This window comes from Falco cherrug, chromosome 12, assembly GCF_023634085.1.
Source record: "Falco cherrug isolate bFalChe1 chromosome 12, bFalChe1.pri, whole genome shotgun sequence".
NCBI lineage: Eukaryota > Metazoa > Chordata > Aves > Falconiformes > Falconidae > Falco > Falco cherrug.
Genome location: NC_073708.1, coordinates 11,834,161 through 11,850,161, shown reverse-complemented (window position 1 = coordinate 11,850,161; position 16,001 = coordinate 11,834,161). Strand labels below are relative to the sequence as shown.

General features: G+C 35.0%; 1 protein-coding gene across 2 annotated transcripts in view; it reads right to left on the bottom strand.

Moving 5' to 3' along the window:
* Positions 1-16,001, bottom strand: part of VAV3 (vav guanine nucleotide exchange factor 3) — a 171,316-nt gene that overhangs the window by 15,197 nt on the left and 140,118 nt on the right. For both annotated transcript variants that reach the window (XM_055724411.1, XM_055724412.1), the window contains exons 20-25: positions 15,700-15,836; positions 11,818-11,883; positions 7,120-7,154; positions 5,192-5,308; positions 4,449-4,536; positions 229-358 (exon numbers count right to left, since the gene is read on the bottom strand). In XM_055724411.1, coding sequence (XP_055580386.1) covers positions 229-358; positions 4,449-4,536; positions 5,192-5,308; positions 7,120-7,154; positions 11,818-11,883; positions 15,700-15,836 — 573 coding nt within the window. The remainder of the gene's footprint in view (positions 1-228; positions 359-4,448; positions 4,537-5,191; positions 5,309-7,119; positions 7,155-11,817; positions 11,884-15,699; positions 15,837-16,001) is intronic.

Here is a 16,001-nt window from a genome sequence, read left to right as displayed (position 1 = left end):
TTTTGAGTATCATGGAGATTTTAAGTTTGGCAGCAAGACAAACTTGCTAGACATGTTTATAAACCTCCTGGCAGATCTGAATCTGCTTAGCTTCAAAAAATCCTAGCTAAAAGTATTACCATATTAATTGGTTACATGTCAAAAATGGAAAATGAAGATGTTCAAAGTACCTTGTCCTTTTAGTATTTACATGACAGAAAATAATATACAGTAATTTAAAATACTCACAGTTGCCACCTGTTCTGCTACTCCTTTGTCCCACTGAATTTTCAGATTCTTTGTATGGAAATTGAAGAGTAGTATCCAAACTTCGAAAGCCTTCTTTGAGAGAGTGGTGCCTATAATATTCCACGAGTTCCTTTCAGAAAGGAAAAATATTATGTCATTGGAAATTGAAACCACATCCTTTTCAACATTCTATTGTACAGTCAATGACAGTTTTATCCTACAAGTAATCTTATTTTATAATACAACAACCCACAGTACATGTTTATTTTAAAAAAAATCAAGTATCCTAAATATGAACTGCTTTTACAGTGCCACTTAACTGGGGGTTTTAGGTTTGCTGGTTATCCATTTTTTTTAAATAAAGCCTTATTGTCAGAGTCAACACTTAACTGCCTCTTAGAGCCAGGCGGAGCGTGTATTTGTCTGAAGTTAGGCAGAAAGCAAGGTCACTTGCTTGTTATATATATAACAGTAACTGTCTTTGTTTTCTCCAATTTCTTTTGCAATGATAAGTTATGTTTATCCATTAATGTATCTGTAAGTACACAGATCCAAAATAAAGCATAAGGCTTGCATATAAGTCAGCACAATGTAACGAGCAGATACACAGACCATGTAAAACTTTCAAGTCTGCCATTAAAATTTGTGGGTGGGTGGAGTTGGTTTTTTGGTTTGGGGTTTGGTTGGGCTTTTTTTTTCAGGTAGTGCAAACTGACTAAAATCCAGCATTTCACATTTTCTTTACGCCCTATCTAAAAATTTGTCTCTGCTTGTGTATGTATATGTGTGCATATATATATAAACATACATATGCACACACAAGTTTTCTATATAAGCACACACATATATATGAAAATATTTTAAAAAAACTACCTCAAATAGTTTATGTAACAAGGAGATAAGTAACTTTCGTTTCTACTAAAGAAGGTAGCACCCATCAAAACTGACAACATGTTACATCATGTTGTGATCTTCAGTCCCTGCCACTGTCTTACTTCTGAATTAGCCCTAATAATGTCAATATCACAGTTTGTACACAAAGTCTAGAATAAGATTAAAGTGACCAGATAATTCAAAGCAAACATATTTCATTTGATTAACAATACTTCAGCTGTGAGATTTCACTCTTCAGAAATGCAAGCACAAAGCAATGTACTTAACTGCAAACCTTTCACTCCTACCAGTACCTCAGTCATTCCATTCTATTTACTTCTAGATTTCCAAAATCAAAGTTGACCAAGCCAAACTTAGGTCAAAATAAGGAAACAGTACTATGTTCAATCATTTCCTTCTAGTTAAAAAAAAAATAACGAAATTATTAGCCTACAATAGCCTACATCAGTGATACATTAATTCCAGCCAAACAAAATGACTCTCAGTTTTTTTTAGTTCAAGATCTAGTGCATAAACCAGAAGTTCTTGGTAATAATCTGAAGATTATCTTCTGAACTCTGGAGTACTTCACTCCCCACACTGCAAGCTGTTGCATGTCTCTGAAACTGCTTCTAAGGCAGAGTCCAAAGCTAAGTAAAATCTACACCTACTTTTAACAGTTCATAATCACAGACCTGCTAGGCACTCCAAGTAAGCAGAAAGGCCAGGAGATTAAGAACTGTTTGGGCTTTGTTGTCTGGTATCAGCACAGCACACAAGCTACAATGTCAGCAACTAAATTCTCTGTCATATATCATCACTGAGTAGCCAGACATTCCAAATACCAAGGCAGCAGAGAGGGTGATTTCTAAGTAAGCAGCATTCAACGTAGGATTTCTGGATAAATGGAAAAATAGTTTCAAACTTTTGTTACCTTTTTGCACCATGTAAGTGTGTAAGAATTACACTGTTTGGTAAAAATTTCAAGTGGGCAGACTGTATTCGTTAGCAAAATAAGTAAAATGGTTTCAAACTGCAAAAAAATTTACTTGCGTCACAAAGATTCAGTTGCTTTTAAAAGCTGAGTTTTTAATACCATGAAAAAAAGTCCACAAACAACTGGCCTCCAAAGCATTCATTGCACAAATCACTAGCAAGCTTACAAACAGATAAATAAGGTAAGTAGCCCCTGCCAGCATGGATGGGGCTCCTCAGGAGTCTTGTCACATCAGCAGCTCAGCTGACCTTTCGCTGCACCTTGGCCTGCTTTACACACTCAGCACATTTTAAATGCTCTTGTGAAAGTTCTTCTAATGTACTATGAAAACTATGTACAAGAGCTGTTCTACTTCTGTTGCCTCCAAAGTAGGACAGAACACAGTGTCAACGCAGATCGCTACTTTAGGTTTCCATGGCTGCTGGTTGGTTTTGTCTCTCTTCTGCTCCCTGTTCTACTCAGACTACTTTTGTTCCTCTCTTCTTCCAGACATTGCTTTTCTCGTGCACGTACCCAGAACAAAGCAGTTGTTCCACAGCATATGCAAACAGTACTTACACTACCACTTCTCTATTTAACTCTCAAGGACAGACTTTTTCCTAACCGAATGTTAGCAAGGCTAACTTTGTAGCAATAAAGCCTTCACACTAGAAATTTCTTCTGTCCTCTCAATTCTTTGACACAATGCATACTCCTTTTGTTTCCTTTTTATCCCAGTCTGTGTCCTGTACTTATATCTCTGATCATTCAGCTCTGTTTTAAAACCTGTATCAATGCATTAAATGGCATCATCACCATAAGAAGGTATCTGGAGCAAGCAACTCCAGCTCACGTGCTTTGTCAGGATCCTGAGAGCAGTCAGACATTCTCATCAGTTTCCAGTGAATCATCTCTCGTGTCTGCAAACTAAGTACCCACCTCCCTCATGCATCTGAGGAACGCCATGATTTCTGTTGCTACCAATGTTAAGATTTCAGGGTTACCAGCTGTAACACTGAACACTCACTGTTCTTCAAGCATCAAACAAAGACATCAGAGTGCGGAAACAGCTTGGTGCATTCTTCAATAGGAAATTTATGTTCTTGCCATTCTAATATGCACTTATTTCAAATGGAGTTAGGCAAGGCACAGATTTCTGCTAGATTTTTTTACCCCTGGTAGGATGCTCTTGCTTTACAGAGTATCAGTGCTTAAATTAAAATAATTTGTAAGGCCTCCTGGTTTTAAAGCTTCTCTCCCTACTCTTGTTTTGTATTGTCTTTCATTGTTACTGTTTTAGAGTACTTGGATATACATGCAGGAAGGCTGCAGCATAAGTTTCAAACCAATTGATTGCACTAAATATAAAGTATGGAATGAGGTTCTCTTAAGCATCAGAAAATGCTTAAGCAGTAAAATTTTACGCATGCAGTAAGGTAATTGATCCAGACATCTTGTATTTATGAGTCTTATATGAGCAAAATGAGCTACCAAGAAACTCTTTCAAATTAAAGTTCAAAAAAAGGAATTTCTTCCTAGTACAAGATTACTCTGACGTAACATTGAAAACTCATTGATCTGGGCAGCTCTGACACCAAAATCCTATTTCTGGGAATGAACTATGCCTACAGTTGGAGCAAAAGTTAATGAAAGCACCTATGTTTTGTGTGTTATTACTATAGTTTGCTAGCGAGGGCTTTGCTGCCACACAGTATGAGTTCAAAGTAGCCACAAAGTTGCTTTAATTTAGTCTAGTCAATATTGACTTGAGATTACTATTATTTCAACAAGGATTTCTGAGCTATTAGCACTTTAGACATCCCATTCTCGAGCTGCACTTCCTTGCCTGATGCACCAGGACCAGGAAGACCAGCTTTTCCTGAGTTCTTCTGGCCTCTCTGACACAGGTGTACCTTATATCCTTCTCCCTCTGAATTTACACATCACTGGGCATCATTATGTTCAGCAGTAAAAGTGTACATGTGCTGGGCTTGCAAGGAACCTTCACCTAGCCACTTTTAAGGATCATTACTATATAGAGAAAGATTTCCAAAGACATCAAATTCTCCTTTCAAGATTCAGCCTAACTTCATAGTGGGCTGATGCATGGGATTCAAATGCCTCCTGTCTTCCACATCACTGCAGGGGACACAGTCTAGTCCTATATATAAATATGCAGGTTTAAGTACATACAACCATCACTTAGAGCACAAACCATAAATACAAAAAAAAATCCTATTAGTAGGTATGGACGCAATTCAAATCTCTCACTCTCACAGCCTTCTGTAATTTGACCAACCAAAGTAGCTCTCACTAACAGCAATAGCTACATAGAAAATCACACATTGTTAAAAACCTAATAAATGCTTACCATTAAATTTTTAAATTTTCTGTTTTCTGCAATGTGGAAAAAGCCATCTCTTGTTAAAATCTTGATGTGTTTCACTTCATTATTGTACCTGTGGGCAATGAGTAACTTATGAATATAAATGTGTTTTTAATCAGATACAATCAATATTTACCTGAGGGCATGCCCCAATAACACCACACAAATAAATTCTTAAGACAAAATGTATATCTGTGCCAAAACAAAGTTGACATCTAATTAACCAAATATATTAAAGTACAGCTGGAGAGGTAATCTGTACTGAGAAAACAAGTCACAACTAACTGCTCATTCTTATTGGGAATCCCCATGTATTTCTTACTGTTATACTCATGTTGATAAAGGACATGAAAGCAATCAAGACCCTCACAATAATTTGCATCCACAGAATTTAGAAACCCACATTTCACTGAAATTTCTGAATCGGAAAACATTCTTATTCACTTCAGAGAAGCAGAGCACATTACACTCTAATTACACTTGCTTACTCTTACCTAATATACTAGACCATCATTTTTATAGACCCATTTGCTACACCAGCATTGCTACCTTCCTAATATAAATCCTGGGTATTTCTGTCAGCAACTTCAGTTTTCCTATATTGAGTCTCTTAAAGGCTGTGTATGATTATGTAAATTGAAACAAGTTTTTCTTTTCCTTGTTTATTTCAAATATTATCTAGACACGAGAACAGGAAAACTTTCTGCAGGAGATCTTATTCCACTTACTTAATACTAATTGCATATTCTCCTGACTCTTTGGTCCTGTGCCGCACCAGGTAAGTGCTATTTACTCTGTTAATGAGTTCACTCTCTGCTTGCAATCTTTCCATTGCTCCTGCAAACCTGTAACAGAGAACAATAAAAATTGCCTATGTTTTTTTTCAATGCCACAAAGAAAGGTCTATTAAATATGCAATGCAGAGTTCCCAATATTCTGCATATGATGGAGACCTAAAAAAAATACACCAGCTGCAACTGAATAGCACTTCCAGATCTTTGAATGAAGAATAAAACATGAAAAATTCCACTAGGCACTGAGCGGGGGGGTTTGTTAATTAGAAAAGTACTTGCGCACATGTAGAATACAATGCCTGTTAAGGAAAGTACTCAAGACTTAGCATTAGCTGAAAGACTACTGGTTTCAATGGCTCATAAAACCAAATGTTTTTCTGAATCATGTGTTGCAAGTGAAACAAAACAGTAGTTGAGAACCTTTGAACCTCCCTGAGTTCTAGTGGGCTTTACCTTAACAGAGCGGAGAATTAGCCACCGGTAAACTATTATGTCAAAAAAAGACCTATACAAAAATTTGGCATTTATACAAACACACTATTTTATTTGGTCTCATAATTATTCATAACCTATTAAAGGCTGAAGTGTAATGGATAAACTAAACATTCACAAGCAAAAAAAAAAAAAAAAAAAATCACCCTAATACGTCCAAATTTGAAAGAGCTGATGCTAAGGGTTGAAAGCTAAGACAAGTCAGTCGCCGATTCTGCAGTCTGACTGCATTAGCAGATTTGTGCCCTTGCTCTGCCTTACTGGTTTGGATGGAAATTCATGAGAGGCTGTGAGCAGACATTTGTTTGCAAAACTAGAGGTTAAACTATTAACTGAGGAAAGATACCTAGCTTCCAGGGAATTTATGCTTCTTTTACCATTTTAGAAAGTGGTCTAAAGGCAGTCAAGATCACAGATCACTAGTATGCAAAATTTCATACAAATACATCATTACCAATTAGAAGAGAACTTTAAATAAAAAATAATTATTTTATAAAACACATCAGAGAACATGCATTTTGAAGTTTATCACAAAATACACGACTTTTTACAGTAAATTTCATCCTCAAGTCATTTTTCAGGTAAGTATTACAATTTCTTAGAAGAGAAAGACTAATCCCAATGAAATGCTTTCTTCTAACAAAATTATAAATAGAGGAATGTTAGAATTTAATTTAAAATACAGATTTTAAATATTAAACATTCTATTTGGCTTGTTAAGAAAAATCAGTATTTGTTTAGACCTGATTCTGATTTCACTTTTAGCAAACTAGAGGAAATCAGAACTCACATGTAAATGACAAAGCATAAAAACAGTAAAAGAAAACAAGTGATGCTTACTGTGGTCTCTCAGAACCACCATGTCTTTTCAAGTGAGCTGAATTCCAGTAAAGAGTCCATACACTACATATGCCCCAGACAAGCAGTGGTTTTAATTTTGAGACATTGTCCTTTTATACCTCTACAGTCTTTTTTTTTTTTTTTTTTTTTTGAAAGGAGATGCTGAATTATTGACAAGACAAGATGTATTTAACATTATTGCTTCTCTCTTTCTCTCTATTCACTTAACATGTAAGATCTGCTTGCACGCTTCATAGTATACTCATCTCTCGCTATTCTATTTCAGACCTCTGGGACTAAGGCTGCACAGCTACAGAATTGTAAACAAAATGTCAAAATTATTAAGCACTTTATTACATCAGAAATGCTTTTAGGCAATACGTGGTGTTGCTTTCCCAAACCATTACACATTGCTTTCTTCAGAAGCCTACAAAGATTAAAACAATACAAATGAAATTGTAATAAACACAATTGTCTTTCTATGAATGCTTCTTTCAAAGAGATTCTTTATAGACTAGACAAGGACTCACCACAGTTGTGAAGAGTAGTCTACTGGTTTAGGAACCTACAACATAAAAAGATATAAGAGAATAAGGATCGAGGTTTTTTCCTACTCAACACAAATTAGATAGCATTGATCTAATAGTCAATATCCAGATGAAACAAGTTAAAAGAAACAGATGATCTAATTAGTCTGCAAGTCTATTTTCTTTTGAAGTTATAATTCTGAAAATAGTCCAGAATATTTTAACTCTTTGCTGCTGTGACAGATTATTTTTTTTACTTAATAGAACTGTTAGAAGTTTTTCTGACAGTGCCTACATTCAAATTTAATACATAAAATAGCCCAATGCTACATATTATTGAAAAGTATCATTAAAATGTGCAATAAATTTACAGTAACATGTATAAAATTTACTTCATGTTTTCATGATTGTATAGCTTTAGAAAGACTGTCTACTAGGAAATGTAGTATATAATATTCCAAGACAGTTGAGGATAATCCACAGATTGTAGTGTGACAGCATTCATACCTTTGTATTTGACTTGGATAACTCTTGTTTTTTATTTTAATAAGCATGGAATTTAATTCTGAAATTCAATTTAAAAAATTGAACAAACTACAGTCACTTTGCAAAATGGACATTATAAATATACACAAATTTATGTATAGATAACATTTATACACACGCAAGATGCACTGTATAGCAATCCCCATGAAAATCAGCCTTTCATCTTGACCATCTCTCATTGCTGTATGGCACTTTGGTATTCCCCTACTCTTGTAAAACAACGTGTGAAACTTGCAAAGTGCTGAAAAAATTATTTTAGTGGAAGTTTAATATATGCCTTGCAGAATTATAACCTAAATTCATATATTCTTAGATAAGCAAATGATTTATTTTTTTTATTCCAGTAAAACCAAAGATTGTTTTATTGTTTTCTGGAATCTAATAGCGGAAAAAATACAGTAACAGTCTTCTCACAAATTTTATTTATCATATATGAAATGTCTTCAACAGAGACTTCCAAACACAGATCAACTCAGGAAGATATTATACAGGCCTACAAACTTCAATTGAAACTACAATCAATTACAACTCCTACTAAGATGACCTCAGGTATCAACCAAGGTATCTATCTATTCTCTAGACCCGATCTTTAAATAAACTCCAGTGATGTTTCCCTTCCTGTGAAAAAATATCCCTCAAAAAAAAAAAATCCACACCACACACACAAACAAAAATACCCCAAAACTGTCAACAGAAAAATCCACCTCCCTGTGTATTTAATCACTGTATTCAGCAGTTACAGTTGCAACTGTCGAGGAATGCAAAATTTTTGTGTTAACCTGTCCAAAATGCTATGGTATATTCTACCAGTATTGCTAAAGTAGTAAAAGGCAGCTTCTGAATAAAAAAAAAAAAGCAGAATAGGAAGCTATGAAGCAATTACTGAACCAGGATATTGTAAACTAGATGACAGAAGATAGTCTAAGTTTAAAGAATGTACAGAGAATATGATATTTACAACCACTTGTGTTGGTAACATATTGTCTTGCAACCTCCTCAAAAAAGCAGTTACTGGAATGCCAAATTACTAAATTATTGAAACAAGTAAGAATTGTTACAATTTCACCATTTTAAGGGTCTCATCTTCATGCTAAGAAGCCTCCAACACCAGATGTATATACTGTACTTACTCCAGACACTTCACTTAAAACACTGGCTAAGTATATTCTTAGTTAACTTCAGAACATTTTTTTAGTTGAGAAAGTTTCCAACAAACTTAGATTAGGAATTAAATCAGTATCTGCCCTAACTTCTCTTTCTCAGAAATTAAACAAAAGCTACTCAGAATGTTGTGATACAATGGGGGTTGGCTAACTTTAAAATTACTTAAGATGTAACTTCCATCCCTGCACAATTAAGATTCATTTCCATGAATGAAAATTTGCAGAGTTCAGAAAGCTCTGCTTACTGCCTTTGACACAATGGTCACTCAGACTAAATGCATAACCACTTACTCAAATGCCTCTCAACCTAAGATCTATATGATGAAACTCTGAATTTTGTAGGACAGTCCAAACCTCACATTTTTTCTAATTAATAAAGCAGACACTAGTGCAGAACACATTAATGTTCTCTGTGATAAAATCAGGACCACGTGTTCAGCTTACACAACAGTAAATCTATCCAGGTGTTAAAACAGTCATTTAAGTTGGTCTAGTTCTTGAGAGTGAAAAAGGAAACATGCATTACTCCCAAATATCGTAGACAAAGGGCTCTCAAACAGTAGCATTTGTAGTGCTGGTAGTATGCAAACTCCTTTGAAGTCTAGGAGGCCTAACACAGCCAGGTACTACCACTAGCAGCAGCAGTGGCTCTTCTATCCCTCCAGCTACTGATGGTGTTACTCATGCACCTCTGCTTCTAGTGTAAGATTTGGGAAAGAGTTAACATAACATGCATATGCTGACATAGAATTCCTACAAGAAATGTTTTAGTGAAGCAACCAAATGAGATCTTTCAAGGCCAGTTAGGCACTTACAGAGTTTTTACATGCCGTGAGATACTTCAGTAATACATTCCATCTACAGAAGAACTGCACCTTTATGATTTGTACTATCCCCCACAGGACTAATTAAATAACATGCTTTCTACCAGCAGCAGGAAAATAAAGAACAGTTTTTTAAAAAAATAAACATTCATAATTTGTCAAGTAGTCCTGCTATGTTGGAAAGGGTATAAAAATTCAAAGATGGTTTAAGTGCAACCTCCAGAGCAGTTAAACAATGGATAAGTAGTCCTTTTCATAAATTTTGACTGGACAGATTGATAGATAGATATAACAAGTGTTCTTCATTGTCACGAAACAGAGTAAAATACTGTGCTATTTATTCAATGCCTGTATAGAAATAAGAAAACTGGAGGAAAACTAGAAAGAACCAGATATTATTCATATGGTACCAGAAATGTCTGCTGACATATAACACTTATTGCAAAGAGGAAACAATTGTTTATAGGTACATCTATGAAAAGTCTGGAATATGGATATCCTGGAGCTCAGCAGTTTTTCATTCAATATTCATTCCTAAAGTCTTTTGATGTATGTATTTTATGCTGTTTCTGGGCATTTTTATATCAGCTGGTTGTAAAGACTGTTAGACTTAATAAAAGTTATAGCATGTTTAAAACCTGATTGATATTTCAGTATCTTTAACTGCATCATTTATCATAATAAGATATTCATATTTCACCCTTCCAAGTTAGCAGTGGTAAAGCATCAATTTATCTTTTTGTTCTTATCATCACACCCATTGGTAACATTTCATGAATAATATTTATTCTTTCTGTAAAACTGTATTATTTTCAATAGTCCTCTAAATAGTATATTTTACATTTAGCAGAAAGCAATCTTCACAATGCCCTAGTAGTGTTTTTCCTAACATTGGACATCCTACTGCTTCTGTTTTAAAGTACAGTGGCGGTTCCTAAAATGTTGCTACAGTTGCTGTCAATGACTGTACAACAACTGACTGAGTGACTCCAAGAACCTACCACCAGTATGTAGCAGGTACTGCCTGTGTCCAGGACAGTGATGCCACGGTACAGGAAATCCACAACTTTTAGAATAAGCAAGGGGTGCAGGGAAGAAAGCTAAATTCACATACTGTTTTCATTATTTATTCCAGATCTCTTCTCTTACCTAATCTAAATACCTTGTACTTACAAGTATTCTGTGCATCCCTCTTCAAACAAAATCCTGAAAATACAGGGTAATGAAGATGTCTCAAGATATACTAATGTATTTATACTCTTTAGGTTTACATGTATATTTGTTTTAGAAACTAAGGCAGAATATAAACCTTAAAGGCATATTAAAATGCAGCCACTAACAGCTGATTCCACCTACTTATAAACCATTTAAGTGGCATATCTTGATTGCTGTAATGAAAGCAATTCTATGAATAAGTCAGACTTGTGAATCAAGTTAAGTTAAAGTTATCTTAAAGCAAGGTAAGGAATATGATTCAGTACTGGTTTTCTGGGTTTACATCAATTAACCTCAACAAAGGGACATATAGTAATCTGATGCACAGTGTTATAGAGGGCAGAGAATGAAGGAGCAAGCATACAGCCTATTATAATGTATCATCACATCTGTATACAAAACCTGAGTACATATTATAAAATAATTTTTCTTATTGCTATCCTGAACTTTTCTAGATTGAGAACTTCCTTGTGTGAAATAAAGACAGATAAGAGAAAATCTATCAAGTATTCTGAATTCAAGGTTTTACTTCAGTTTTACTCTTACACATTTTTAAACTCACTGCATATGGTGTAATCCCTCTCTCTAACCCAAAGTGATTGGGGAAAAGATTAGAACCACAGCATTCTCATCTTACTGCTGGGGAAGGAAGGAAGCACACTTTCACATAAACTGTCTTTGTTCTATACTCTGAAAACTGTTTAGATGGTTCAATTTATTAATACCCCCAAAGGTGAAATCTGCTTCTCAAACATGTTTTCTTGAGATGTCCTATTTATTCCGATAACCAAAAAGCATTACAATGTTATGTTTTAAGCAATATTGACCATACCATGAAAACACAAAGGAACTATAAAAAATATAATTTTTGTAAGGTAAGATTAATAAAGCAGTAGCACGAACTAGGCAGTTTTTTTGTAAGATGACAAACAGAATTAAACAATTGTACTTACACATGGGCTAGGCTTTACTGCATCACTTGGGAAGAATCCAAGCTCTCCTGTTGTTAGATTTCTGCCCTAGAAAAAAAACAAAACCACAACAACAAATTTTTCACTTTTGAGCTATAATGGGTGTTAACAGTAAATAATAATATATGCACAGGGATTTAGGACAATAAGAGTATACCAAAGAATTTTAAAATAAAGTGCTGTTCTAATAAAGTGTTACTTAACAGTTGTGTGGGGGTTTTTATTATGGGTTGTTTGGGTTTTTTATATAATTTATATAATTAAGTAATAATTGTGGCTGAAACACCTGAAAGCTCTAACAGATGAGATGTCAGAAGGGGGCTCAGAGCCTTCGTTGTGATTCCCAGTTCTGTCAATGTCTGCCAGTGCCTGATATCTTCATTACTGTTAATTATCTCCTTCCAAGTTATTTCCTCCTCAGTTGGCATCACTCTAGTAAGAGTTGCCACACTGCAACATTACAGATCCCCAAAATCTCTACCCAACCACACAGCGGCAGTTGCAGCACCTGAAAAATCATGCTAAATACAATGCAAATTTACAGCAAATAAACCCATCAGCCAATTCAGACACAAAGTTCTATACTTAAGGGTTTCCACAAGTGATGCAAATCACTGGAAATCAGGTGAGCACAATAATACTAACAGAATTAAAGATCAACTCTCTGTCTATAATATAGTCACAAGGTGCTATAGATGCACCCACACAACTGGGGGACCAGCTGCAGAAATGCATCCAGCATGGCCTAAACTGAACCTTTTACGCAACACAACTGCTGCCCCAAAGTTGCAGGACCAGAGTTGAATGCTAAGGGCCAGAAGTGACCTGATCATCACAGAGCCATGCCTCAGCAGCTCACAACTCACCACCAAGCTCTCCTGAAGAATAACTCCTCAGGCCGGCAGAGCAGCAAAATAAAACCACCTTTCTAGTCCTAGCAAACATCCATCTGGGACCATGCTTACCACACTTTCCATAGCAGAATAGAGCACCAGCTGACATTTCAGAACACAGAAATCAAGGCATCAAAATATGTATTTTGGCAAGCAAATTTTTTCATGTAACAGATTTTTAAAAGCACATAAATGCCTAACCTCCATTAAATTTAATAAACTGACTGTAAACATAATATACTATCAACATTTGGCAATGAGAGTAAGAACGAGTACTTCACAAGTATTTTTGAAAATTACATTTAATTTTTTATTTTTGATGGGGGGAAAAATTCTTCAGAAACAGACGTGGAATTTCTTTAGGGTTTTAGTTCATTTTGTTTCTGTAATACTAAATGTGTAATTGTACCCTAATACCACCACACAAAACAGAATTCAGCAGTTTCAAACAGGGTGGAGTTGAATGCAAAAGCAAGGATTAATGAGGGTTTATGAAAAAATGAATACATTCTTTGATTGTGATACCCTAAGCATAATAAACAAGTGCATCATTTTCCTAGGGAGATCATTATGCAATTTATCACACACGGATAGTAACCCCAGTAACTGCCACCATTACCAAATACACAGAGAAATACAGAGGCAGCAGAGGAGAGAGAAAAGCACTTAAGCAGTATTTAAGTTATGATGTCCTGAATACCAATAATATTAAAAAAAGAATTATGCACAAACAAGTGACAGTATTATAGATCTGGACCTGTGTTCAGCAAAGCTTCCTTGTGCTCTTTCCCACTATCTGCTTGAATACACGCTATCCTTTGCATCCATACATTCTACTTACTCCTGAAACATGAATCCCCCTGAAGGACAGATTTAACTTAAACGCAGAGCTTTGGCACAGTCTCCTAAGTGATACTTATTTACAGTACTAATCTCATCTGAGTAGTGAGTGATATTACAGTCAATAAGACCAGCCATTAAATAAAATATATTAACATCTATCAAAACACATTTGATGGCATTTAAGCTATAGCTTAAGCATTGCTTAGTAACTTGTGGTGTTTATCTGATGTACTGTAAAGAATGACAAAAAGTTATATTTAAACCAGACATACTTATCTATTACAAGCACTTGAATTTCTAAACTGAGTGATGGTCAACTTAAAAGTCCGTTCAAATATTAGTCTTTCAGGTCAGCTGTAAATTACTGTAAAGCACCTCTTGAGTAAAACTTACACATTTTAATACAAATTGTGTTTTGCAAGTTTTTTTCTTAATATGCATTTTAACAATGCAGATGTCATTACAAGACTTATGAAAATCTGTAGTAAGCAGTCTGTGACAAGTCAGCTTGTAAGAAAAAAAAAATCCTGAATGATGCAAATAGAGATGACAATTTCCCTGAAGATTCAAATTTATTACTAAGAGTTCTGGGGAAGAAGCCTCACACATGTTCCAGTTTCTGCTACTTAAACACAGTGAGATTCTAGCTAAAATCTTCAGCATGGTAGGTACAAAAAACATCTAAGAAAAATTCCAGTAGATTGAGTCGACAGATGTATACAAACATGGCAATAGAATCAGTCCCACAAGAAGTCAATAATTCTGGCTTATACTAATTGTATTAGCCACACGATTACCTCCTAGCCAGTCCCAAATCAAGAGTGTCTTTAAATGCTTCTCTGGATCAGAACTTAAGACTTTGCAGAACCAAACCATACATATAAAACTATATAGGTCAGAATCTGCCAACCAATGTTTGTAAAAATTTTGTAAAGATGTAAAATATCTATGGTGTGCCAAATAATAAATGGGGGGGGTGGGGGGGTGGGGTGGGGAGGGGGGGAGGTTGGTTCGTTGGTTTGTTGGATTTGGGTTTCTAGGGGGTAAGGGGTTACAGTTATTTACCTAATTTTTTAAAAGATAAATCAATTCTATTATTTCTGACTTCCCCTGGTTAAATATTGTTCAGGATGATGCAGTGGCATAGGAACAAAAGCTCACTGATTCATTCCTGAAGAATCTGGAGAAGATTCAATCCTAACTGCAATCAGGAAAAAAAAGAAAGAAAATAAAAAAGTATGATCTAACTCATGTAACAGACCTAGCCATTTTTATAAATATATTCATTAGCTTATTTCAGTCTCAAAAAAAATAAGAAAGTCACAAAGACAAACACAGGAACAACAATTCAAGATAACAGATGCTTCCCAGTTGTTGTTCTATTAATACACTGAAAGTTCTTCTATTTAGCTCTACTTCCATTTATCTAATAACATCAGTAGTACGTAGGATTCTAGTATGAACAATTTAGACAACAATCAAGAAAAATGAGACATGCTTTAATGCATTTATCTTTAAAGTGAATGCTAGACAGCATTTCGAATCTGTTTATAGTTATCAACTAAAAAGAAATTTCAGTAACAGTAGTGATGTGAATTACATGATACTGAATTTTGCCATCAATAGAATATACTTTTCCATGCACATAAAAACCTGTGTTTAGCTGAATTGAAAGGTCATGAAGAAGTTTAGGTGTAGTTCTGTTTTGCAGAGCTATTTCTCTCCCCTATAAATCTAATAATCCTAACTAGGTTTTCCCAATATAGCTTTCATTTCTGCTATGTTAGAGAAACCGTGACTGAAAATTCATGGGACTTTGCTGTTTATGTGCCAAGTGCTCTCCTTAATTCTTATAATTTCACAATAAGTATTGCTACCAATGCCACGTTCTTGCAGATTTATTCACCAGGACTTTTATTCTAAGGCTGCAAGAATGAAGCTTTACAGAATACAGGAACTATTGACAATTTAGAAATAAAAATAGTTGCGTTAGACATTTGTTTGGGGGTAAAACATGAAGATACTCTTTTGTTGTTCAGAAAGGAAAAAAGTTGCAAGTGCAATAGATCAATAAGAATGTAATGTCTGGAATTAATGGAATATAGCCATTTGATAAATGATACCATACCTGCCAAAATAAGCTATGTGCATCGCCTCTAATTAGTTCAATAGTGTCTCCAATCTGGATATGCAATGGTGGACCATCTTGAGTTGCTGGCTGTGGTATTCCGTTATAGTTTCTAATGACTTGCATTTTTGGTAAACCTGAACAACAAAACAAAACAACAGAAAAAACCAAAACTTAAGTCTGCACATGTTTTTGCTTAATGACACTTTACAACATCTGAAGGCCACAAAAGCAATCAATCAACAAAGTGACGCTATGTCTTTAATAGGTACCTGACTAAGGCACTAAGGCAATGCCTTAGT